Source organism: Heterocephalus glaber, unplaced genomic scaffold (assembly GCF_053883595.1).
Source record: "Heterocephalus glaber isolate CG9 unplaced genomic scaffold, H.glaber_assembly_v1.0 deba00001442, whole genome shotgun sequence".
NCBI classification, from domain to species: Eukaryota; Metazoa; Chordata; class Mammalia; order Rodentia; family Bathyergidae; genus Heterocephalus; species Heterocephalus glaber.
Window position 1 is genome coordinate 56,475,967 of NW_028258296.1, and position 27,889 is coordinate 56,503,855.

At 39.6% G+C, this 27,889-nt stretch overlaps 1 protein-coding gene, 1 long non-coding RNA gene and 1 pseudogene across 2 annotated transcripts in view; 2 read left to right on the forward strand and 1 right to left on the reverse strand.

The window, feature by feature from the left end:
• Window positions 1–27,889, forward strand: part of Vps45 (vacuolar protein sorting 45 homolog) — a 67,083-nt gene that overhangs the window by 34,029 nt on the left and 5,165 nt on the right. Inside the window, exon 14 of the mRNA XM_004853951.3 lies at window positions 5,657–5,788. Coding sequence (XP_004854008.1) covers window positions 5,657–5,788 — 132 coding nt within the window. The remainder of the gene's footprint in view (window positions 1–5,656; window positions 5,789–27,889) is intronic.
• Window positions 16,014–17,629, forward strand: LOC110351011 (R3H and coiled-coil domain-containing protein 1 pseudogene; annotated as a pseudogene).
• LOC110351014 (uncharacterized) overlaps window positions 23,624–27,889 on the reverse strand; it is an 81,884-nt gene continuing 77,618 nt past the window's right edge. The window contains exons 3-4 of the long non-coding RNA XR_015452096.1: window positions 26,357–26,399; window positions 23,624–24,268 (exon numbers count right to left, since the gene is read on the reverse strand). This is a non-coding gene — a long non-coding RNA (uncharacterized LOC110351014). The remainder of the gene's footprint in view (window positions 24,269–26,356; window positions 26,400–27,889) is intronic.

A 27,889-nucleotide genomic window follows, 5' to 3' on the forward strand; every position in this document is an offset into this window, starting at 1 on the left:
CCTAATGTTTGCTGTCTACATTAATTAATGCTTTTAGTTGCAATGATGAATTACAGAGCGCAGGAAGATGCACACAAAGAACTGAACTTGTGTATTCCACTTAGCTTTGGCCATCATATAAAAAAGATTTGCTGTATATTTTACTTTGGACCTCACTAGGACATGTACTTTTAAAATTCACTGTGGAAAGGAAAAATGTCAGAGATATTTAAAACGTTTTTTTATAGATGTTTTTTCCTTAAGCCATTTGAATAAGTAATAGAAGGCTCAGGAAAATATGTATTAATGTTTTTGTAATCAAATGTGACACAGTCATCTTTGTTGGGTATATAATTGAGCCACATTCTAAGCAGCTGTGCCTGTATCTAGGTTTTGTCCTTATATTTATGTAACCTACACCCACAGATAAACATCCCTGACATTTTCTTTCCTCTCCAGTAATACAAAAATACTCTGGCACCCTGAAATTATCACACAACATTCTCTGGCTATACTAGAAGCCCACTTGAGATTCTTCTCTTCCAGTTCTTGTTTTTTCTTTTCCGTAACAGAGAGTTGTACTCTTGAAGTGGGTGATGGTCAGAGGGCAGCTCCTGAGAAGCAACATCATTTTTTAGGATGATCCTTGTTCGTTCACCCAGTAGCTTTTTAAACTGACTTATCAGACCAGGTGTTTGCAACAAAGCTGGTGGCTGTAACCCTGCAGGGGAGAACCCCACCCCCACCCCCACCTTTCTTCTTAATGGGATAATCTGTGTAATTCTTCAGTATTTATTTAAGATAAAATTGTGGAGGGCCAGGAATTTAGCTCAGTGGTTCCACTGCCTGCCTCCTAAGCACAAGGACCCGAGTTTGATCCCTGGTACCAAAAAAAAAATTGTGGGCCTCAGGATAGTTTTTGCCCCTCACCATAAGAAGTATTCTATATAGTATTGTATAAAAAAATACCAATTTTTCCTGAGAAAATGTCTGTATTCTCTAGTGTCATCTCTTTTCTTACATCGCCACCAGGATTCAGGCATAGAGGCTCTACCCTAATGACCCTATCTAATCCTAATCATGCTCCTGTACCACTATGATCAGAGTTAAGTCTCCACCCTCTTACTACTTCACAACAAGGATTAAATTTCAGCACATGAACCTTTGGGGGACACCCCCAAACCATCCCAAACCAAAGCAAGTAGCTATTGGCTACATGTGGCTATCGAACATTTGAAATGTGGCTAATGCTACTGAAGAATTTCATTTTTAACTTAGTTCTATCTTATTTAAATTAAATATAAGTAGCCATTTGTGGCTAGTATTTACTATATTAGGACAGCTCTAGGGAATATGTACAGATTAGGAAGAAAGGAAGGGAAGTGGCTGGCCTCTAGACTCTCACCAGTAAGAGGTTAGGGAGATGGTATGAGATGAATCATCAAGGGACACTGAAAAGTAGCAACTAATTGGGTAGGGAGCAAACCAAATACATGATATCCTGGAAGCCAAGTGAAGGAAGTACCTCCAGGAGGAGCAGATGATCAGCTTAGGCAAATGTTGCTGACAGGTCAAAAGAGACTGAAAAATGATCATTTGGATTAACAATATGACCTTGACAAAAGAAGTTATTTAGTGGAGTAGTAGAAGCCAAAGCTGACTGAAATTTAAGATAAAATGACCATGAGATAATTACTTAAACTTTATGAGTTTCTACCTTCTCAACTGTGATGTTTACCTTGCAAAATTTTAAGCAAAGTGTCAGGCAAGTAGTAGATAGTCAACACATGGTTACCGCTGGCATAAGGTTCTTTAGAGAGAGAGGAAATAGAGTGATATTCAGTCATTTGTCACACCATTATTTTGAGGGCTGGGGATTTAGTTCAGTGGTGCCATGCCTGCCTCAAAAGCTCAAAGTCCTAGATTTGATCCCCAGTACCAAAAAAACAGAGTGAAGGACTAAGTTCCTAAAATCTCCACCATTATTTTGAAACAGAATGAGCACCTGCCCCTCCAAAATTTTATTTTTACCCTTATGCTCACTTTCTAGTAATATGTGTAACTGAAGAACAAGAGAACAGAGAATAGAGTGTAACAAAGAGAACCAGGCTAAAGTAGACTAAGAGCTGGTTGGAAAAGACTAACTGCTATACATTAACTAAGCATTGCTGCAACTGCTCTTAACTTTTAGCAAAGAAAGCACAGGATCATATATATGTTTTAAACAATAGAGATGGTTCATAAATGAAATATAAATAAGTCATGAGTATGATAGGCTAGAGGAGCTGAATAAAGGGATGCACTTGAAACAACAGACCAAGAACAGGATAAGAGGGCCAGAAATGAAAGAAAGAAAAAGAAAATATTACAGTTGTCTGACTTGTGTGATGGGTAGATTGTTCCCGTAGTAGGCAGAACAGTGGCTCCCCAAAAGATGTACACCCATGCTCTAAGTCCTGGGCATGTGAGTGTGTTACCTTACCTGGAGGAGATCTTGCATTGTGTTTGAGTGTATGCACCAGAGACAGTGAGATTATCCAGATGGGCCCAAACTAACCATGAGTCTATAAACTCAGGGAACCTTTTCCAAATGTTGTCAGAGAAAGATGTAATAAAACCAGGGTAAGAGACATGAGATGTGGCTAGCTTTAAAGAGGAAAGAAGAGAGTCAGAAGCTGAAGAATGCAGGGCAGCAGCTAAAAGCTGAAAAAGACAGTGAAATAGATTATTTCCCTAGCTTCCAAAAGGAACACAGTTCTGCTAACACCTTGATCTTAGCGCGGTGAGACCCATGGCAGACTTCTGAGGAAAGAGGATTGCCACAAGTTCAAGGCCAGCCTGGGCTACATAGTGAGTTCAAGGCCAGCTTGAACTGCATAGTGAGACCCTGGAGAGAGAGAGAGAGGAGAGAGAGAGAGAGGGAGAGGGAGAGAGAGAGAGAGAGAGAGAGGGAAAGCAAACAAGCAAGCTAGCTGTTTAGTATGGTGAATCTGAAATGTCTGTGTTGTCTCTGGTGCCCAGACGTGTGGATCTGGAACCAAGGGTAAAGATTAAGGCTAAAGAGAAAGATTTGGAGTGATGAGACTGTGCTAGTTTAATCTAGGTAAAATGTGTGTTTAAAAAAATAGGGATCCAAACAGGACATTGAGAGTACACAAGTTGGGTTGTAAGTTGGGTTAAAAAAAAATTTAAACTTTTCCACCAGAACTGCTGTCACTGTAATCATCATGACATCTATGGATAAATCCAGTGGGCATTTTTCACCCCTAATCTTACTTGATCTGTCTACAATTTTAAAAAATTGTATTTAGTGGGCCGGGGATGTAGCTCAGTGGTTCTGCCGCCTGCCTCACAAGCGCAAGCTCCCGAGTTCCATCCCCATACCAAAAAGAAAAAAAAAATTGTATTTGGTTTTGGTTCCTTAAAACATTTGGCCTCCATAACAACATATTCTGGTTTTACTATTACCTTCTATAATCTATCTATTCCTTCTTTGTCCTTTGAGATTTCCTGTTCCTCCAGTATCTCTTCATTGTTGGAGTTGATCACAGCCCTCTTTTCTCACATTATACCATCTCCAAAACTTTATATGCTTGTGATACATAGATCTGTATCTATAGCCTTAGATCTTTATCGGACTCATCATTATAGGAAGCTATGATGAGATACTAGTTTTTTACCTATCAGTTTAAAAAGACCAAAAGCTTTGAAAATATATAGTGTTGATAAAGATGTGGAGAAATGCACATTTTTCTGAATTGCTGGTAGGTGATATCTGTGAAGCAACTAGGAAATAGCTCTCAAAAATTGAAATGTACAATATATCCAAGACAAAAGCAAGGGGCAGAAGGGTATGTATAAAATGCTTCCATGTGTGTTTAAATGTACATGCACACACAGATAATATCTTTGAAAGATATGTAAGAGACAAATAACAATGCTTATCTCTGGGGAGAAACTGGAAATGGCAGTTAGGAAGCATCAAGAGAACTAAAATGAGAGGGAAACTTACTTAACAAAAAATAATTGTAGAATATATAGTAGTACATAACTCTCAAAGCACTGTGATGCTAGGTATATTGTTTCAGGTGGGTAATCACGAATAAGTTTATTTTGTCTTAAAAAGTAAATTGAGTGTTTCAAAAAATGGTTTTTATGTCCCAAGTCCACATATAAGCGTCATAGTTGATTGTCTGCCTTAACCCTAACTGCAAAACAGCCACGTCTTCATAATTGGAACCATTCATACATTTCACTGGGAGATCTCTGCAAGTCAGAAGCTGTCTGAACATATTTAAACAGCTATAAAATCTGATTCTGTTTCCATGAAGTCCCACAAGAACACATACTTTCTCACTTAATTCCTTCAAAGCATCTTAGAAGAAGATGGAGAGACAAGCAGAAAGGAAATGTCGCGTTAAAGGCTTTCTTTCATGATTTATACATATGTACATATTATCCCTCTTTTAAAGATGTTTCTATTTAGGAAATTTTGGGCTGGGGATTTAGCGCAGTGGTTCCGCCGCCTGCCATGCAAGGTCCTGAGTTCGATCCCCAGTACCAGGGGGAAAATAAAAAGATGTTTCTATTTAATAATGGATGCTTCCAGTTGATGCAGTTTTGGGGGGGTTTTTTTGGTATTGGGGATCGAACTCGGGACATTGCACTTGCGAGGCAGGCAGTGGAATCACTGAGCTAAATCCCCAGCCCAGATGCAGTTTTAAATAATGTCCAATGAATGATTTAACTAAATTACTTTTTTGTGATTAAATAATTTTATCTTCTTTTAATGATATGAGAAAAGAAAAACAAGTCAAACTTCAATGCTTAGAAAATAATATGATCTTGATATCTGCAGAAAGAGCTAATAAAGAGACCACTCTCTTCTTTGTTATGAAGCTATTTTGATAAAGACTGAAACAGTAAAACAACAAATTGCTACTGAATGAAGCTGGTGGATGAGCAGATGTGTCAGCATGTCCAGTAGCAAAACCACCTATGTTTTGTTTTATTTTGTATTGTTTTGTTTTGTTTTGTTTTGTTTTAAGTTTCCATGGTTTCTTTTCCTTAGTTTATCAAAGGATTCAGAAACAAAGATTTTAAAAAGAGGCAGAGTTCCTAGAGATACCATTTAGAGGTCTCATTTTTTTAATATGCAAAATACTAAATGTTTCCAGTTCTCGTGTTATGGAGACATCCAAATATACCAATGCTTTGAAGTCCTTGGACAGAAGCCATTGTAACAGCACTGTACTAAGTATTTGATGGGAGGCTCTCTGTAAGAGGTGGTGTGTAGTACAGGTATAAATTACTGCTATACTGATGTCACAGAGTAGCACTCTTCAGCCTCTTGAATATAAAAGAATATTTCTGCATTTAGTTCCAGCAAACACTATTGTGCTATTTTGAAATCCACAGCACAGAAATTATAAGACATCCGCTCATAAACAGAAAGCAAATCACTATTCAGCATTTCCTGCTCTGTTTCCTGCCAATTTCAGATAATTAAAACTTTTTTTAAACCTTTTATTCTATTCTGCCTTAATTCTGCTTCCTCAACCAAAAAAAGAGAAAGATTTAGAAATTAAAACTCTCTGTATATAATAATAATAACAAATCTTTGCCCTTTTTTTCTTATCCTGAGACATTCTCTCTCTCTCTCTCTGCCTCATTACAGACCTCAGGATATCATTGTGTTTGTAATTGGAGGAGCCACCTATGAAGAGGCTCTGACAGTTTATAACCTGAACTGTTCCACTCCTGGAGTGAGAATTGTCCTGGGAGGAACCACTGTGCACAACACAAAAAGGTAAAGAAAAAAATTCGATCCTCCAATTCTCTCCCCTTTCCTGGAGAGTAAAGCTGAAATTCCCATCTACTGTCTGTTGGAAAGACTGGTCAATAATGATCAGACTGCTGTACACCAAAATGCTCTGGTGTTTCTGCCATCAGTTCACAGAATAATTTAGCATTTGTGAGATGAAGGATCTATAGTCCCATTAAGTTCACAAGTCACTTTACTAGGTCAAAGACCTGGAAAATAAGTGAACAATCCTGTACTGTTAACAATTTATATCTCCTGTGTCAAAGAAGGAGAAATCAAATAGCCACAGCCTGGCACTTTAAAAATAGCTAAACATAATGCCATTGAATTCTGTGAGTTTATCTATTTTGTTGGTTAATATTTATTTAATAAGAATTTTCTAAGAGAATACAAAAATGAATAAGCTAAAGATCCTATCTCAAGTAAATCATTATCTGTTAGGAAAGGTAAAACACAAAGAGTTCTTACTCTTTGGAGTGCCTGGAGAGACAGAGGAGAGAGCCATGGATTCTTAGGGTAACTAAGGGAAATGAGCAAGTGTTTCAGGGAGAAGATAGCATATAAGCTGAGCCTTGGATAGAAAATGGGCATATGGAGAGAGAACACGTTCTAGGTAGAGCTAATCACATGAACAAGTTACAAGCACAAGTTATGAACAAGTTATTAAAGCCCCAACAACATATGTATACAAAGAGTAGTAAGTAGTCAACTATCTGGAATGTGTGGAACAAAGTAAAAAAGTTGATTGAGTGCTCTAATTATGGAATGCCTTGGATGCAAGGCAGAGAAGTTTCTACTTATGTAGAAAATGGAGAATTATTAAAGGTTTTTAAGCAGTGAACTTATAAAAGGGTCACAGTTCTTTAGGAAGAGTAATTTGGCAGGAAAGGTCAGAGAAAAAAGAGACTGGAACCATGACAGGAAGTTTGAATTTAATGACAGAGACCCTGAGAGATCCATGCTGACCCTGTGTGCATGGGTCACTGAGAGAATTAAAAGTATTTATATACTTTTTCATTGTGTATTATTGTTTGAATTTCTAACATAACTTTCTCCTTTAATATGGAAATAACATATGCTTATTCTAAATTTTTTTAAGTCAGAAAGTGAATAGAGAACAAAAAGTTCCCATGGTCAGACCACTGTTGTACTTTGTTCTTTTCTTCTGAGCCTGTGTAGACATTTATGTTAGCAAGTGGGCAGAAAGAGGGTCTTGTACATTTTGTCTTACATCCTTCCCTTTGTAGTCTGATACAAATACCTATAGTGATAAATATATAACCATTCTTTCATTAAAGAAATACTTCAAGGGTAGGACTGCCTCGGTTTGAATCCTAACTTTCTCTCTTAACTATTTTCGTGAACTCGGGCAAACTATTTCCCCTCTTTGTCAGTGTTCCTGAGCTCACTGGCCACTTGATGTTTGTGTGTGTGTGTGTGAGTTGCCAGTTCATGTTCTTTGCTCATTTCACAATTGGGGCATGCATTTATTTTTCCTAATAATTTTTTTAAATCTCTACGTAAAATTAACAATATTGCCATTCATCTCCTATTTGTCTTTTTCCTTTATTTGATGTTTATGTTTTATATTTTCACAGTATTTTGCAGTATTTAGCTTTGTTGTTCTTGTTTTTTTCTTTGTTTTTGTTTTTTTGGTACCGGGGATCAAACTCCGGTCCTTGCGCTTTCAAGGCAGGCTATGGAACCACTGAGCTAAATCCTCGGCCCTGTTGTTATTGTTTTAATTTTATATAGTCAAAGCTACCAGTGATTTCCACCATTGGTGTCAGGCATGGAAAGTTCGTTTCCAATCAAGGTTATACAAATACTAACATACATTTTGTCCTTTACTTTTAGAACTCATATTTAAACTTACATCTTTATAATCTATCAGAACTTGACTTTCAGTAAACTGTGAAGTAGAGTTTTATTTTAGAACTTTTACAGAAATTTCACATTGAGAGGTTTTTTCCTCTTGACACCAAACATCTGTTGACTTTTCTCACACCACTCCATTTCTCCAGACACCAAGTTCATGTCAGACAATCCAGTTCAATTCTAACATTATCTAGTTAGTGTAAGATCTCACAAATTAAAGTACTCAGCCCCCCAAGACTGCCCCCACTTCAGATGCCGGTCACAAGTCCAAGACCACCTAATACTTCTGACTGACCGGCTATAAATCAGAGATTTCCTTGGCCTCTTCTCCAGGGTTAGTAATTTATTAGAACAGCTCACCGAACTTAGGAAAACACTTTATTTACATTTGTCCATTTATTATAATGGATACAACTCAGGAACAGTCAAGTGGAAGAGACACCTAGGGTGAGGTATAGGGGTCGGGTGTGGAGTTTCCAGAACTGCTCCAAGCACACCACCCTCTGAGCACCCCCCGTATGTTCACCAACCTCAAAGACCTTCGCACTTTATCATTTGAAGAAATTGATGCAGGTGTCATGTAGCTGCAATTGACTAGATCACTGGCCTTGAGTGTTTTCTCCATCTCCAGCTTCTCTCCACCCCAGAGATTGGGGATGGCTGGAAGTTCCAACCTTCTGATCAAGGCCTGGCCTTTTCTAGTGAGGAGCCCCTATCCTGAAGCTATCTTGGGCTCTCCAAGAGTGGCCTCATTGGAACAAAAGTCACTCCTGTTTTCCTTGTCATTTAGGAGATTCCGAGGGTTTTAGGGTGCGGTTCTCCTAAATTTGGACAGAGATCAGATTTCTTTCTCTGATATGATACCACATACATGCTATTACATACAGAAAAGTATATAAATGAAAAGCAGACATCTCAGTAAAATATCACAGGGAATACACCTATGTAACAACTACCAGCTCCCTCAGAAATATCCCTACTCCTCTACAAAGTAATCATTATGACGACTCCCATCACCAATATTAGTTTTAGCTGTCTTTAAAAGATAGTTGTTGAAATAAAAAAGAAATAGAGGGTTTAAAAACAGAAATAGAGCCTGGGATTTAGCTCATTGTTGCTGTTGCCTGCCTCACAAGTGCAAGGTCTTGAGTTCCAAAACAAAACAAAACGGAAATAAAGGGTAAACTCTGCATGGGTGCATACGTGAGTGTGGGTGTGTGTGTGTGTGGGCGTGTGTTACTAGGGGTAGAACCCAGGCCCTTGTGTAGTCTAGACAAGCACTCTACCACTGAGCAACATCCCTAGGCCCCATAGAGGCTTAAATTAATCTGCCTCAGCTTTTTTCACAAACAGATTTACCCACATGTTTGCCTCTTTTTTCCCCTCCACTTTCTTTCATCCTGGTTCTTTCTTTAATTTTCTTACTAAAGAACATCCTTTAATAGTTTGGAGTTTTTTTCTCTCTCTTTCTCTAAAAATGTCTTAGTTCAGCTAAGTTTAGAGTTCTAGGTTGATAATTTTCTCTTAGCACTTAAATGCCAGATGACAATGTAGTATTATTTTCAATTGTTACCATCAAGAAATCTGCTATAAATAAAATTGTTTTTCGAGCTAGGTGTGTAGTGGATGCCTATAAACCCAGTACTTGGGAGGCTGGGGGCAGGAGGATCTCAAGTTCAAGGCCAGCCTGAACTACACAGTGAGACCCTGTCTCAAAAAAAAAAACCCCAAAGATATACATTTTTTTCATTTGTAGACAATCATCTCTGATTCTTTTTAAGATTATCTTTTTATCATTCGCAGCCAGATATGGTAACTCATGCTTGTAACCCCAGCACTCACGAGGGTCAGGCAGGAAGATTGCACATTCAATGCCAGCCTGTGCTACATAGCAAGTTTGAAGCTTGCCTGAGCTACATAGTGAGACACTGTCTCAAAAAAAGAAAAAAAAAGAGTATCCCTTTATGTTTAATGTTTTACTTTTAATATTTTGTATCTAAATGTGGACCATTTCTGTTATTTGATATGAAAATTCATGGGTAACATACTTGGTGGAAATTTTCCAGTAACATTCCTGTGACTATTGCCTGTCTTCCATTTCCTCTGATCTTTCTGGAGCTCCTATGTGTTGAACCTTCATCTATTCTTACTTATTGATTGTATTGTCCATTTTTATCTCTGTGTGCTGCCTTCTGTATTATTTTTTCAGATCAGTATTCCAATTCTCTTCAGCTGTGTCTAATCTGTGTTTAAAAATTACATATTTAGGGTCAGGGATTTAGCTCAGTGGCACCATGCCTGCTTTGGAAGCACAAGGTCCTGTGTTCGATCCCCAGTACCAAAAAGAAAAATTATATTTTTATATCTACAAGTTCTAGTTGCTTCTTTTTCAAATTTCCCAATGTTTCTGTTAATGTTCTGCTCTTTTCTCATGTTTTTAAGTCCTTCATTTTCTTTTAAGTGCTATAAGTTTTAAGGAAAAATTATAGAATTATTTGGAGGTCTGATTCTGCTATTATATCTGCTAACATTAGCTCATGATGAATCATGTCTACTGTGTTCTGTAATTTGGAACACTATGGATTATCTTAAGCAAGATTTTATCTGTGGGACGCATGAGGGGCCTAAATTTAAGATATATCTTTCCTGCATAGTTTCCCTGTGATTTTGGCTAGGTATACCAAGAATGTTGTCAGTCTGGAGTCATTTTTGCATTAATTTCTATACAGTACTTAGGATTTCTGTGCTATGCAGAGCAGTCCCAATTTACAATAATCTCAGTTCCAATTCCTCTTCCTACTGTGGCCTATACCTTGCTTCCTGACCCTCTGTGGCTATTAAAATACAGTGTCCTTGTTTAATAACACTGATGCATGCTTATCAGATAGTCACAGTATCAGCTTATACTCATCAATATAAGTTCTGATTCCCTTTGTATGATGACCCTTAGAGATTTCTCTTCCTGCCTCAAAAGCACAAAGTCCTGAATTCAATCCCCGGTATCCCCCCAAAAAGAAAGTAATTACATATTTGGGATATTTGTCTTTTTTTTTTTTTCTTTGAGGCAGGGTCTCACTATGTAGTTCAGACTGGTCTAGAACTCTCAGTGACCCTCCTGCCTCAGCCACCTGAGTACTGCTGGGATTACAGGCGTGCGCCACCACGCCCAGCCAGGATGTTTGTCATTTTTATCCTACCTTTCTATGTGTTTTGTTGTAAGTGAACATAATCTGCTTGAAATCCAGAAATGGAAGTGTTAGTATGGTTAGATCTTGAGAGAATATAGAATGGTAGTGACATTATATGAATTTAATTTTAAAACTATTAGATAATATTATTTGGAAGGTAGCTCTGCCTCCTAAAATGACAAACTGAGGTTTTGTAAGTTAATCAGTGGTCAGTGGGGCAAACCTGAGTATCTTTGAGCACAGGCATAGCATAATTCTCTCACAAGCATTTTATTCAAGTTTCTCCCTTTGCTGCTGTCATTACTGATAAAAGCAATGGTTAACACTTATTGACTTGTACTGTGTGCCAGGCATTACACTACATGCTTTACATATACAGTATTAATTCACTTGGTCCTGGTCTGTACTATTGTTTCCACTCTGTTTAAGAAAATTGAGGCACAGAAAAGTTAATTAACATGGCCAAGCAAACAAGGCCAGTGAGAGAGAACTGAGATTAAGAACCCAAGCCACAGTGCCTTTCTCTCTCTTTTCTTTCTTTCTTTCTTTCTTTCTTTTCCTTTTTCAGAACTAGGGATTGTATCCAGGGCCCTCACTCTGAACTATTTTCCTACCCCTTTTTATTTTTTATTTTATTTATTTATTTATTTATTTGGTACCGGGGATCAAACTCACAACCTTGCGTTCGCAAGGCAGGTGCAGTGCCACTGAGCTAAATCCCCAGCCCCCCCTTTTTATTTTTTGAGACAGAGTCTCGCCAAGTCAATAAATTGTCCAAGCTGGGTTCAAACTTGCAGTCCTCCTGCCTCAGCCTTCCAGATTGCTGAGGTTACAACCATGTACCATCATATCCAGCTTGTTTTGTTATTGTTGCTGTTTGTTTTGTTGTGTTGTATTGAACCCAGTGCCTCAAACATGCTAGGTAAGCACTCTACCACTGATTTACCCCCTCTGCCCTTTCTTTTAATTCTGTTTTTAAGTCAGGATCTCATTAAGTTGCACAGGCTGGGCTCAAACTTTCTATCCTCCCCCCTCAGCCTTCTGAGTAGCTGTGATAACAGGCATGTGTCACTGAGCCCTGCTTCAATTCTCTTTCTTTCTCTCTCTCTCTCTCTCTCTTTCTCTCTTTCTCTCTCTCTCTCTCTCTCTTTCAATACCAGGATCAAACTCAGGACCTTGTGCTTACAAGGCAGGCGTGGTGCTACTGAGCTAAATCTCTGGCCCTTCATTTCTTTCTTGAGTATTAACTGGGCTCTGTGTGTATGTGTTCTTTAAATAATATTTAGTAATTTAAGTTCAAAAGCTTTTGTTTATTGCTTGCTGTTAATGCAGAATTTTATCTTCTTGATCCAAATGAGTTCTCTGAAGCCTATTTAGTCATATGCTTTAAAATAGGCACTAAAGTGGGCTGGGGATTTAGCTCAGTGGTGCCGCCACCTGTCTCGAAAGCACAAGGTCCTGAGTTCAATCCCTAGTGCCAAAAAAAAAAAAAAGGCACTAAAGTCAAAATTTGAAGATTAATTGACTCTTAAATAAGCCTTTTGAGAGTTAATATTTCCTACTGAGTCTTTGTAGCTTCATGTCACTTCTCCAGTGTGGGAAATGCTTGTCTGAGATATTTCTGGGATACAGATCACTTGATTTCCCTGATCTTTACAACTCTTAAACAAAATATGAGATCACTGCAGATTTTATTCTGCAATCAAATCTCAAAACCAAGCCAGGTGTGGTGGTACACGCCTATAGTCCCAGCACTTGGGAGGCTGAGAGGGGAGAATCGCCACAAGTTTGAGGCCAGCCTGGACTAAATAGTTCAAGACTAGCCTGAGATATATAGCGAGACATTGTCTCAAAATACAAAACAAAACAAACAACAACTCAAAACCACTGCTTAGTAAAACTCACATAAGCCACCACAGTGTGTGATTTTGAGTAAGTTACTCAATACAGTGGGTAAATGGGTCAAAATTGGTCCCTTGCATTCCAGAAAATTACAGGTATCCTTATTCCCAGTGTAAATAATTTCAACAACCTTTGTCCTGACATACCTTCCATTTCTAATATACATCAAGATTGTACTACAAAAGTAAGCAATTCTTTCCTTTCCTCTCTGGTATATTTCCAAAAATGAAGATAATTTTTGGTGAAAGAAAAGGGCTTTTACATTCGTTTCTTCATCTTAAGCCAGAAGGTACCTGAGGATGCATGTTCCTTAGATCTTAAAAGGAAATATACATTAGTTTAAGCTGAAATTCAAGGTGCCACTCAAAGTTATAATTTGAGCAGCTCTTTTTTAAGTAACTTGTTTCTTTAAGATAGTTCTTTTGAGGTAATTTTTTTATTAATCCAAGCCTGGGCTATAATGAGAGTTTTGTATATGCAGACATTCTGTAGTTTTATGATGTGTTTCTCTAGGGCCTGCTTTGATTAGGTGTAATTGTGATTACTTTTGTTTAGATTTAAACATCATTTAAAATAGAAGGTATATATTTGCTGCTAAGATACCAAGGAATTTGCAGAAGATAATTTTACCTTCTTAGTAATATTCTTTTTTTTTTTTTTGGTACTGGGGATTGAACTTGGGTCCTTGCACTTGCGCAGCAGGTGACAAAACCACTGAGCTAAATCCCCTGCCCCAGTAATATTCTTAATAAAATTACTTTTTGAATAAAGAGAAGCAGTCAATATTTCTGCAGCCATATGAAGTTTAATATGAATTTTGTATTGCTTTCCCTTTTCCTTTGTGTATAACAAAATACAAGGAAATAAAAGATAGTAACTGATTACAGAGCCCTCTTTAAAGGTATAACTTTCATGCTTTCTTGCCAAAGAACTGCGGCAAAAATGGAATAGGTAATAGATTCTGCAGCATACTGACCACGGCCAAGTGCTGACCCCAAGCAGTTAGTTCTGTATATCTTGGGAGCCCAGACAGGCTTGTGAGGCACAAGCTGTCATCTCCTGTCTCAGCAGTGCCCTTCTTATGGGTTTATAGAATAGGCAAATATTTATTGAACACATGAGAACAACACACAATCAGTAGTTCATTCACTCAAATATTTCCTGGGCATTGGGATACCTCTATGAAGAAAATAATGATCCTGGCCCTTCTGCAGCTTTCATTTGAATACAAGGAGAGACAGAAATAAGTAATAAACTTAAATAAATACATTTCATGATAAATCAGAAGGTGATATACACGACAGGAAATGTAGAACAGGGTAACATGAACTTGATAGTGCTTGGGGACAGTGGTGCAGGTCACACTCCTCAGAATAGTAGGAAGCCCTCCCTAAGAGGCTGTGATGAACAACACTGCTAAAAACATTTATGTATAAGTATCTGTGTGTGTTGTAGGGTTTTAAGCAAAGCCATGATACCTGCCTTGTGTTTTAGAGTATCCCTTGGCTATCAGAGCTAATGTGAACGAAGATTATCCACCAAAATGAACATTTGTTTATTATAAAAGTGCAAATTCATAGGTGTAGTTAAACCGTAGTCATTACAGCATTTATCCACCTGCAATAAACTGAACCATATTCTCATTCTGTTTCTGGAGCACATGATTCTCCCTTGCAAATAAATAAGCATCTTGGTTAGGGTTTTGATCTGGCCTGTCTTATCACTTCACAAGTCAGTCAATATTAAAGAGTTCTAGTCCCAGCTGGCAGCAATTGACACTTTAAGTTAGCTGTGTGAGCTGAGCAGCCAAGAACCTGATCCATATAGATGGAATTGTCCTCCTAATAGAATAAAATCCCTGTCTTCATGGGATTCAGGCTAGAAGTGGAAAGGAAGAGGCTAGGTCAGTGGCAGCGAACCTGTAGCACGTGCTGCAGTGGGCTGCTGTATCGTTGAAAGCTCTAAAAGTTTCACCAGGTGGGCACGGGTGCATCAGCCAGCTGTGCCTAAGCAGCACTTCTGCACTTTAGTCTCCAGTAAGGCCAGTTCAGTCCTCCCCGCCCCCATGCTGGCACCCAAACCAGGGCCAATTCAATACTTTCTAACTTTTTGACAGAGACAACAATGTATCCTGCTAGAAGGTGACCCCAAATCCGCAATGCTTTTACTACCAGATTCAAGTAATAATTACTGCACGTAAGCTGGACGTGGTGGTGCATGCCTGTGACCCCAGCACTGTGGGAGCCTGAAGCAGGAGGATTGCAAGTTCCAGCCCTTCCAGGGCACCTTAGCAACTTAGCAAAACCTTGTCTCAAAATAAAAAATGAAAAAGTCTGGATATTTAGCCAGAACTAGGAAAACAAAATACTAATAACTGCACCTAGTAGGTTTTCTATATTAAATTAAAATAAATTGGACTCAGTTAAGTCTCATTAATTATAAAATAATACTTAATGATTTCATTTTTTGTTTTCTCTCTAACTCACAAAGATATATAAGGTCGGCAAACATAAATAGGCATTCCCCCATCAAGTATTAATTTATGCTCATAAACTATAAAAGTAAAAATCATAACATTACAACTCAGAGATAACCACTGTTAATAATATTTGGCTTATTTCCTTCCAATTTTTTTTCTTTACCTAAAGTTTTTTGGGTCTTGTTTATGTTTTGGTTTTGGCATAATTAGGATCACATTATATATATAGTTTTTTATGTTTTTCTTTTAATGATATTAAGAACATTTCCCATGATATTAAAAATTCTTTAAAGTAATATTAATGAGGGCTGGGGATGTAGTTCAGTGGCAGCGCACCTGCCTGGCAAGCACAAGGTCCTGAGTTCGATCCCCAGTACAAAAAAAATCTTAATGATTATAATTTCAATTTAAGAATGTGTCTTTAGGGCCCAGGAACTTAGCTCAGTGGTTTCGCCGCTTGCTGAACAAGAGCAAGGACCCGAGTTCAATCCCTGGTACCAAAAACAAAACAAACAAACAAAAATCTTGATAAATCCTTGTCCACATCTCTGATTATTTCCTTATATAAGTATGCAGTGTGGCAGTCTCCAGTAAGGTTAGTAGGAATGTAAAAGCATTTTGGCATTATGTTTTCAAAGGTATGAGATTGGCATCATGGCTTTTGTTGGGTTTTGTTTGTTTCTTGATTTTTAAGAAGCTCTTGTTTGCATGATGGAAATGTCCTATTTCTTGATTGAGGAGGTGGTAACTCAGCTGTATTAGTCAGACTTATCAAATGATACCCTTAAAATCTGTGAATTTTATTGTCTATGAATTATAGCTCTAAAAAATTAAAATGTAAAAAAGCAAAGCAGTGTATACAAAACCAGTACTTCTTGATATAGTCGGAAAGATAAAAAGACAACTTTTTAAAAAAACAAACCATAGTTTTCCCTGAGGACCCCAACAGCGATGGCGAGGCATATGGTGGCCCTGGCTCTTTCACCTGTCACCCTGGCCCTTCTCTGCTTGGATGGTGTCAGCTGAGAATGGCTTTGTCCACTATGCGCAGGAGGAGCTACACCACATCCTGGTGCAGAAGCAGCCGTCGGAGGTTTTGCTTTCCCCCCGCTCTGCAGTCGCCTGTGGTACCCGATCCACAGAACAGCAGAGAAGTTTGATCTCTTGAGCAGCTTCTCTATGGGGAGGGCAGGAGGAGGAGGAGGGTCATCCGTCACCTGGACATCAGGATACTGAGTTCAGATGGCGCCTGCCACCCTCCTGCCTCCCCACCACCCCGGGCAAGTACCGTGTTTCTCGGCCCACTGCAAACCAGGGGGTGGGTGCTGGTCCCTGAGGTTCACAGGCTGGCCAGTGACATCGTGGACACAAGCCAGACCAGCCTTTGTATGTGCTCTGGGTGCTGTGCCACAGGCAAGGAGATGAGACAGGGACCTCTACCCGGAGGCTTGAGGGAGAGACCCCAGCTGGTGGGGCTTGGAAGAGCTGGAAATGCTGGTGCTGGGGACCCCAACACTGATGAAGAACTCCTCGTGTTGATGATTCAGGGAACAGAGGACCTGGAGGCCCAGCCCAAAGCTTTGAGAATGATCCACAGCTCCAGCGAGCTAGCACTGAGCCCCCAGAGCCTGAGGACACCCAGGGAGGGGATGCAGGGTGGAGAGAGCCACACAGCTGAGGTCCAGCCGGAGCTAACCTGGAAGACTGGTGCAAGTCAGCTGAAGCAAAGCCTAGTGGACAAAAAGAAGAAGGTCCAGGAGGAAGAGGGACCCACAGCTGCTCCAAGGATGACTAGAGGGAGCTGCTGCAAGCAATCACAGCCAGCCTGATAGGAGATTCAGATGGAGAAGATCTCACTGGATGTGTTTCTCAGAGGAGCTCCCAGGGGAGAAGGACCTGGCCCATGTGGTGGAGATCTGTGTCTTTGAACCAGCGCTCAAGACAAGGAACTGCTGGCAGCTTTCTCCAAGTTCCAGGACAAAGGCTCAAGATCCGTGGGTGGATGACATGCATCCCATCTTGCCCTGCCTGGTTCAGCTGCTGAAGCCCTGACCAGGAAACTGAGCAGTCAGAGGTCCTGCAGGTGGTGAAGGAGAGGCCACAGACTAATGCAACAGTGGCCCGGAGGCTGATAGCCACAGTGGCCCGGAGGCTGATAGCCACAGTGGCCCAGAGGCTGATAGCCGGGGCCCTGGGGCTCCAACACAAAAAAAGATTCCAGCCAAGTCACCTGCCGTCCTGAGGCCCCAGGCCTGGCTGCCTGGTCTAAGCTGGGCCCCAGCACCACAAACCTTTGCAGACACCAGGATGGCTGTGCGCCTCCACACAGCTTCACCGTGGGGCTCACGGGGTTGGCTTCAGTTTGGTTTAATCCCAGAAATTGAGAAAAAATTAAAATGTTAAAATTGTTCTAAAAACAAAACATACTTTTCTCACTATGTGATTCAAAGTTGTTTAATACTCTGTCCCAGAACCACCTGATACCAGCTGATGTTAAAAGGCACGCACTTTGAGAAACACTGAGCTACAGCAGTTCCCAAAAGGAGTTATGATGGTACTGAAAACTAAAATTTATGGAGCACATTCTATGTCCCAGACATTGTTTTAATATTTTATACTTAAGCTGTCCAGTACAGTAGTCTCCATTCACATGTAGCTATTCAATAGCAAGTGTGGCTAGTCTAATCTGAGATATGCTACAAGTATAAAATACTTCTTGGATTTCAAAGACTTAGTACAAAAAAATGCTCAATTTTTTCAAGGTGGGTTACATATTAAAATGCTATTTTGGATATATGCTATTAAAATTAACTTTCCCCATTTAATTTTACTTTTTTAATGTGGCTACTAGAACATTCTAAATTTCTGTGCAACTAACATTTGTGACTTGCTTTACTCATTCAATTTTGTTTTAATTGTAACAACCCAATTAGGTAGATTTTTTTCTTTCAGTATTGGGGGTTGAACGCAGGGCCTTTGCACTGAGCTACATCCCCAGCTCTTTTTCCATTTTCTTTTGTTTTTGTTTTTGTTTTTTTAAGACAGGGTCTCATGAAGTCTCTAAATTGCTCAGGCTGGGCTAGGATGGGCAATCCCACCTGTCTTGGTCTCCCCAAAGGCTGGGATCACAGGCGTGCACCAACACAACTGGACTAGATATTTTTATTATTGTTGTAAACCTCATTTTTCAGGTGAGGGAACAATTATTAAAGATATTAAATACCTTGCCCAAAGTCATAAAGCTAGTAAGTGGTAAAGCTGAAATATACTGAACACAGTATATCTGGTGTGGGTACTCAGTTGAAATAACATTTTAGGAAGATTTGCCTAGCTATGATTTCCTTCAATTCCTTGTTTTATCGGTCAATTCTTTTTTTTTTTTTTCTGGTACCGGGGATCAAACTCGGGACCTTGCGCTTGCGAGGCAGGTGACGGAACCACTGAGCTAAATCCCCGGCCCTAATTCCTTGTTTTAAAGTGTCACTTATAAGGTAAGCAAAATATATTTACCCAATGGGCAAAATGAGGCTTTCTGCCTGCTAAGAAATACTATAAGGCAAAGTAGGGGAAAAAATATTGAAGTGCTGGGCATGGTAGTGCACACCTATAGTCCCAGATACCCAGGAGGCAGTAGTATCATACCTGAGACCCTGTCTCAAAATAAATAGAGCCCTGGGGATGTTGCTTACGGGTAGAGCATTCAATCTCCAGTACTACAATAACTAAATAATATAAATTTAAAGATTTCTCATCATTAAAAGATTAAGATTTTAGAGACAGTGTTGCTCTTTAAATAAAAATTATTAAGTTGATTAATTAGTGACAGCTATTAATTTCAACACTATCTGAAATGATGCCTAAGGTTGATAATTTAACTGTGACAGTGAGTCAGGGATAGTCATGCTTTTTGTGGAGGATGCAGTGAAGGGCTCAGAAGACAGTTGAGTGTATGTATTTGAAGCTGGGAAGGGACCAATTCACATTACCAGCAGGTTCTGTACTTCATAGATTTCTACCTAAACAAGTAACAGTAGAAACTTGGACCTTCTCCCGTAACCACAAGTTGGTTCTGTCTCTGAATTATTTACAGAAAAATTAGGATACTGTGACAGAATTTGCATTTCAAAGAGAAAGGAATCTAGAGAGCACTCTTCTTCACTCATGAGCATTCCAAGATCATTTTTACACTGCTAGAACCAGCACCTTTTTTGTAGAAATTTTCTTTGGGAGCTTTTCCCTCCTGTGACCAAAGTGTTAGACACCACTGCAAAAGCTGTGATGGAATAGCTCACCTGTGACTGACAAGCATTTATGGAGTGCTGATTGCGTGTGAGGTTTTGTTCAAGGTGCTAGAAAGATAAAAACATGTTCTATACCTGTAAGATATTAATTCTTAATAGGAAAATGAACGTAGAGTGAATAACTCTAATAACCTTCTTTTAAAATTGAATTATTTAACCCAGGATCCAAACCTAGTTGTGTCTCATGATTCTAATTTATTTATGCACTATGACACTTTTTAAAATTAAATTAGTTTGTCACTGCTGGGCATGGTGGCACACACCTGTTATCCAAGCATTAGGGAGCCTGAGGAAGGAAGATTGTCTCAACTGTATAGCAAGACCCTGTCTCAAAAAAAAAAATAGTTTGTCATTAAAAATCAATACATAATCCTCGTAGGAAAAAATTAAATAGGACCAGGCAGGGCTGGGGATTTAGCTCAGTGATTCCACTGCCTGCCTCGAAAGCGCAAGGTCCCGAGTTCAATCCCCGGTACCAGAAAAACCCCAGAAAACAAACAAACAAAAAAACATAAATAGGACTAGGCAAAGGAATGTTGTCAGTATCCTGATCCATCATCTTTTAGACTTTGTCTATCAATGGGTACACATATATTTTTTAAATAAAAGAAAATATACTATACATATGCTTCCATGGAAAATACTTATCTGTTTTGTTTTCAGTGACTGAATCACATTTTCTTGTTTGTGCCATAATTTAACCAATCCTACATTTTTTATTCATTCAACAAATACTTATTACTCGCTGTATTCCAGGAGTTATCTTAAGATTGGATATACAGGGGTAAACAAAATAAGTATTTTTTGATATTAGTTCTTTGTAATTTTTCATTTTATAAGCAATGCTGAAATAAACATATATATACATATATGTGCTTTTCCAGTTGTTCACTTAAGATAATTTTGAGCATATGCTATATGCCAGACAGTCTGCTTACTTCAGATTATTGCGATCCCAATTTCCAAATGAAAAACTATATGGTGATACTGAGTTAATTTGCATTAGACCATATAGCCAGGAAGTGGAAAGCTGGAATTGAAGCTCAAATTCATGTGTTAGCAATGTTGTGATGCAATTGCTGCATCAGAGGGCATCAGCACTTCTAAGATGGAAGATTACCAAATTGCCACGGAGAAATATTTTACCTTTATACCTTTGTGGTATAAATACCTAGACGTGTATTCATACCTTCACACCATGCCTGTGAGCTTTGCTGCTGCTTATTCTTAAAAATACACTTAAGCTAAAAAACCATCAGTTTGTATGAGGAAGGTTGATTTAAAAGCAGTTTACTTGAGGCTGGGGATTTAGCTCAGTGGTGCCGCCACCTGCCTCACAAGCACAAGGTCCCGAGTTCGATCCCCGGTACCAAAAAAATAAAAAAGCAGTTTACTTCAGCACGGATGCAGACAAAGAGGAAACAGATTAACAGTGTGCAGCTTACAGAGACAACTGAGAAAGAAAGAGTGAGAGAGGTAAAGACTATGTGGCTTCAAAGAGCTTCCCAGCTGAGTACTGGGCTGGATCGGGCACTGATCTCTCCTCACAGTGACAGCGGCTCCCCACCCCAGTGTGTGGTGTGTAAATGTTTTTCTTCTGCTTGAGCTGATTTGAGTGAGTGGTACATAATAGGAAAATATTCTCGCTCACAAGTTTGTAAGATACACTTTTTTGTGTAGATGTAAGATCCAACACACTGCTTGCATGTTTCAAGACCTGTTGGATGAAATAATAAAAACTTAAAAATGGAAGAAAAAACTTAAACACACTAACTCTGTATAGTGAGACAAAAAAGATCCATTTGCTTCATTATTTCCTATACCATCTGTATTTCTGTTTTTTATCATCAGGAAAAAATAGCAAAATACTCTACCAATTTTTAAAAATCATCGATTTGATGCTGGAATTACTTATATAGTGCAGTTTCTAGTTAACTGTCCTAGCACAATCTTGTGTTGTCATTCCTCTGCCAAAACAGTATTACCTTCCCAGAATGAAAATGAGCCCTTTGGGACTTAGGTTCTTTCGCTAGGATTGTCATTAGAGCTTCTGGCCTTAAGTGGGACCTGTGATTTAGAAATCACCTTTTGGTCTTGTAAGGGGCAGCCTGGCATCCAGTTAAGAGCATAAGTGTCAGTGCCTGGCTACCTTTTTTCACTCCCAGTGTTGCCACATGTCCATCTTCAGCCCTGGGCAAATTATTTAACGTTTTCGAGACGGCATTTTCAGCAGTAAAATAGAGGTGCTAATGGCGCCTTCATACCACCGTTGTGATGATAAGATGATGTAACATACACAACGTGCTTAGAGAAGGTTGGCGCAGAATAAGAACTCCATAGATGCTTCTTGTTAAAGCTGCTGCTGCTGTTACTACACTTACACTTAGGGGAAATAAAGTACAGTAAAAAAAAAGACATTGGGTAGCCAGGTGTGGTGGAGCACGCCTGGAATCTCAGCACTCTGGGAGGCTGAGGCAGGAGAATTCCAAGCTCAACCTCAGTCTTGGCAACTTAGGGCTTAGTGAAAGGGCCAGGGATGTTCCTCAGTTGAAGTCCCTGTGTCCAATCCCCAGTTCTGAGAAAAAAGATGGTAGGTATTAATCATCCCCGTCTCTGTCATCATCCTTACATCCAAATCATGTGTTTTAAGAACATGATTCAGGGGCAGAATTATATTATTACCCCAAGAGGAAGCATATAAAGAGAGTGGTAAAATTTACTATGAAGGTAGTACAGATACCAAATGACCTCTGTGTTCTGTGAAGAGACAAAAATTTAGTAGTTCCATTTCCATTCACCCTCATGTAAAATTTTCTCTTTGAGACCTGTGGAAGTCAGTACCTCTGTAATTAAAAGACTTGCAAGGAGTCTTCAGCCTCCATGGTTGCTACAACTGGGTTATTTAGGGCTTTTTTTATGGGTTTTTTTTTCTGGTAACCACAATTCTATTCCCATAGTTGTGGTTGCTCTGACAAATTGATGAGGTCTTGAATGTTCCCATCGATAAGAAAGCACATCTATAAGCTCTTCTTATTCTCAGACAGTAACCCCCTTTCAGACCTCTGTGTGACTGATATTGATCGATTTCCCCCCATTTTTTGTTGTTTTTTGAGATAGGGTCTCATTGTGTAGTTCAGGCTGACCTTGTAGCCCAGGCTGGCCTCAAACTCATGGCGATCCTCCTGCCTCAGCCTCCTGAGTGCTGGGATTACAGGCATGGGATTACAGGGAATGTGCTACCATGCCTGGCAGATAAAAGTGTTTTGTAGCCAACTCAGTTTGAAGAACTCTTGGAAAAAATCACAATTCACATCAGCATGCTTAAGATTCTAAGAAACCGAAAAAAACTCAATCTTTGTGGGAGGGTTGGATTTTAATATACTATTTGATATTTATAAAAGAAGATATATAATATGTAAATTACAAAGCATAATGATACCATGAATACCCTTGAACCAACTGTTTGCCTAACTCAAGGACTAGAAAACTGCCAGTAACATAGATCTATCCATGTGTTCCTCACTAGTTACATCCCTTATCTCCCCACAAGTAAGCACTGTCCAACATTTTGGTGGAGGAAAATTACATTTTTATCAATCATCTATATATTTCTAAATAATATATTATTTAGGTTTGCTTGTTCTTGAACTTTATAAAAATGTTATCATATATTTTTCAGTAAACATTGCTTCTAAGATTTATCTATTGTTACATGTCAATTTATTCCTCTTTCTGTGGTATGTAACATTTTATTATGTGGACATACCACAGTTTACTTCTATATTCACCTGTCTGTAGACACGGTTTTTTTCTTTTGTTTTTTACTCCTCTCAAGGGGCAGAAGAATTGTGAGCCAAGAGAATTGACAGAATATTATAATTATATTGTTTGAGAGCAAAGGGAAAATATTTGTTGAGCTACTTTTCAAAGCTGCAACTAAAATATAAAAATAGCTACAGTGTGCCTAATCTTATGTCTACTGAGAGCATCAAACAAGTCCATATTTCTCAAATTAGGATATGATTAGTCCGAGGGACACACAAAGGCACAAAATAAACACGACACATCTTTCAGAATGTCCATTTTATTATAATTTGAATTATAATTTGAAGAATGTGCAGCAAAAATTACACAATTGAAGTAATAGGTATTCTTAAATATGTTTTTGTCAAATTTTTAAAAGTCCTTTCATAACAAAATTACACATTTTTAAAACAATAGTGGAATACTCTGCTTTCTCTTCAGATTGTATAAATCTTTTGCCTTTTAAAACAGTAGTAGAACTCAAAAGATGTAAGCTGGTTTACTAATCCAGGCTACACCTCCAGGACTGATAAATGTATTCTGTTCTGCTCCTAGGGGTTCTTAGGTTTAAGAAAACTTGGAGAAGTGTCAATATATATAAGTTAAATAAAATGTTTCCTAACTAGAAATAATCCTTACGGAGTAATTAGGAAATGCTTCACAGAGGAGGGCAAGGCCTTAGAGGATAAGCAGGCTTTCCATGGGAAGAAAGAACAAGCAAGGCCAAGGAAACAGCATAATTAAGGACGGGGGCCAGGGTGGGGTGTGTGGCACATTTGAGGAATAATGGTAAGTTCTTCATGGTAAGGCATGTGTCCAGCGAGGAGCAGGATGATCTGTGTGTGTGAGATTCCCAGTATTTTCTGACACAGATGTTGAATACTGCCCTTTTCCTTTGTGCCTAATAAAATTCCTGTTGGATATTTAGGAAACATTTAGAATAATGTGTGACATCTAAATGAGGATTTTATTTAAAAGATATGTTTCTCATGTATTCAACAAACTTAATTCAACATCTACTTTATACAAGGGGTACCTATGTGAAGAAGGAAATAACTGGGGAGAGAAGCCATTAAAAAGAACTCCCACAGCTCCCTGCGCCGCCACCCGCTGCCTGCATCCTGTCACAGTGGGTGGTGCTCTCCGCTGAGGTAGCCCCAGCCCCAGCCTCAGCTTCTATCCCTGTCACTTTCTCCTGACAGCACTTGGTCCTCTTTCCTTCCTCAGTCGTTTCCCTGGCTAGTGGGTCATTCACAGAAGCATAGAAACATGCAGCCATTTTCCCCATCTTTAAATGCCCCTCTCTTAATCTCCTTTCTTTTTGGGGGGAGGGGGACCCGGGATCAAACTCGGAACCTTGTGCTTGCAAGGCAGGTGGTGGGTGGCGGAACCACTGAGCTAAATCCCGGGCCCTTAATCTCCTTTCTATATCCATGCTGTGTGTGATTACTGAATCCAGGGCCTTGGGCATCCTAAAGCATTCACTCTTCCACTGAACCACACCCCACCCCCTCCATTTTTTTTTCTTTCTTTCTTCCTTTCTTCCTTTCTTTCTTTCTTTCAGACAGGGTCTCGCTTTGTAGTTCACGTTGGCCTTGAACTCATTATGTAGCCCAGGCTGACCTTGAACCTTGAACTCACGGGGGTCCTCCTGCCTCAGCCTCCTGAGTCTAGGATTACAGACATGTGCCACCATGCCAGCCTCTGTTCTCTTTTGTAGTAGAATTCTCCAAGACTTGTTCTTTTTTTTTTTTTTGGTGCTGGGGATTGAAACTCCAAGACTTCCTTACACACCGTCTCTAATTTCTCTCTTCGTATGTTCTGCTACACCCTCATAGCCCCCTAAAGCACTCCATTCAGGCTTTTACTCTGCTCCCCAAAATTGCTTTTGCTGTCCCCAGGGACCTCCAAATGGCTGAACCCAGCGTCAACTTAGACCTCATTGTACTTGACCTATAGGCCACATTGCACAGTCAGTTCTCTCTCCGTCTCCCCACCCCACCCTCTCTCTCCTTTCTTTTTGTGCAGGGATGTGAACCCCAGGGCTCATGTATGCTGTACAAGCCCTCTGCCACTAAGCCACATCCCTAATCCCTGAAGTTTTGTTTTGCCACTTAGCTTCCAGGAACTCTCCTCTCCCGCCCCCTGCCCTCAGTGGCCGTTCATTCTCTGTCTCAGTCTGCTGTTTTCTCCTGTTTTTAGAATCTCTGGGACTCAGTCTTAGACCATCACTGTTCATCTCTACACCTTCTCCCTGACTGTATCATCTGGCCCACCGCCAACTCCCAAATTTCTGTCTTTAGTCCAATGTCTTAACCTTAACACTACTGCTATTTTGGTCTAGATAATCTTTGCTGTGGAGAACTATCTTTGCATTATAGAATGCTTAGCAATATCTCCTGCCTCTCTCTACCCACCAGGACCAGTAGCACTCCACCAATTATGACAATTAAAAATATCTCCAAACTCTGACAAATATCCCCTGGGAGTAAAGTCAGCCCCCCAGTGAGAATCTCTTTCTAGTCTGAACTTCTCCAGACTTCAGACATATATATCCAACTGTCTCCTTGACATTTGTACTTGAATGTCTGATAAACATCTGTACTTTACATGATCAAAAACAAATTTTGGGGGCTGGGGTATTATATACTGCAGTAGTAGAGTGTTTGCCTAGCATGCCCAAGGCCCTGGGTTTCACTCCTAGGATGCACAAAACACACATAACACACACATGCACTCATGCACCAAAATCCACTCTTTCTTCCTAAATATGCTTCCCATCTTAGACATTCTGTCTCAGTTAGTGGCACATCCACTCTCTGAGCTGCTAAATCTTGGTATTTTCTTGACTCCCCTCTTTCTGTCACCTCTGCCTCATGATTTATCAGTAAATCCTGCAATCCTTCCCTTCAAAATAGGTCCATTCTCAAACACCCTGTCAGTACTACAACCTGGGTCCGTGGCACCATCATTTTGCAGCAGGATTTTATAACTGCCTCACCTTTGTTTCCCGACAGTCTCTTCTCCAGATAGCGCCAGTGATCCTGTGAAAATATAAGTCACATTCTGCACAAAACCTTCCAGAAATCCCTTATCTTACCCAAAGTAAGAACCAAAATCCTACAACAGCCAGCAAGCCTTCTTGAGCACACTGGGTTTAAAATCTCACACCACTACCACCATCTCCAATTCTCCTTCTTTAAGCCTGCTTTATCTTTCTCCGTAGCGTTTTTCTTATCTAACACATTGTAGAAAGACAACAGAAAACCAAAATCTTCTGAACTGTCTTCCTAAACATGCTTCCCATCTTAGACTTCCCATCCCAGATAGCAGCACATCCATTCTTCTTCAAGTTGCTTAGATCAAACCTCAGTGTTTTCTTGATTCCTCTTTCATATCTAGAGAGAGAAGGGAGTAAGGAAGATAAATAAAATGGGTCATCTCCATAGTTAAGAAAACAAACTGAAGCAGGATTGCCTGGCGTTGTATCCCAACTCTCACTTCCGCCATGGAAGAGCTTGGCTTCCTTGTCCCTCGGTGTCTTGGTACAGTGGGATACTTTCTACCTCATTATCATTGTATTAGTTTATTGTATTTCCCCTACTAATTTTATTTATCTTCCTTACTCCTCCATTGGAATATAAATCCCATGAGAGGGTTTTCTTTGTTGTTATTTACTTTCATTGCTGTCATACTCGAAGCTTCTCACAGTAGGCACTCAGTAAATATTTGTTGATCAGATTGTTATCTCTGGAAAAAGTAACGGAGAAAAGAGTTGAGGAAAACTTAAAGTTCATGTTTGCTGTTTAAAACTTCTACAAAGAGCCAGGCATGGTGGCACACGCCTGTAAACCCAGCACCCGGGAGGCTGAAGCAGGAGGATGGCCACGAGTTCGAGGCCAGCCTCGGCTACATAGCGAGACCCTGTCTCAAAAAACCAAAAACATAAAAATAAAAAATAAAACTTCTACATGTATTCATATGTCACTTGTGCTCCCCAAAATTGTTAGGCTTACATGGAAAATCAACATGTAGACAAATGACAACTCAGTGTAGGATATCAAGAAACTCGGGAGGGCAATGCGAGGAAGGACAGCCATGGTGTGAAGAATGGGTTTGAGGAGACGCACAGCTCACGGGACACTGTGGGGAGGGGGGCAGCAGAGGTGAGTCAGGGCCTCGCTCCGAAAATTGTAAGCAGTGGAGACTGAGTAGAGGGAGCAGGGGAGTTTTCGGTGTTTTAAACTATTAAAATTTCATCCTATCCTTCTTCACCTGCTCCCATACTGGGCCAGGGATTTAGCTCATTGGTTCCACTGCCTGTCTCGAAAGCACAAGGACCTGAGTTCGATCCCTGGTACCAAAAACAAGACAAAACAAAAACAAAAAAGCTGCACCTACTCCCATACTCACAGGCTTTAGCCACATATTTAACTGTAACTAGAAGCTTACTGCTGCTCAGGTCTTTTTTCTCATTATTATTTTCCTGAAAATCTTTTTTATTCTCCATTTCCCTACAAGGTCCTTTTTTCCC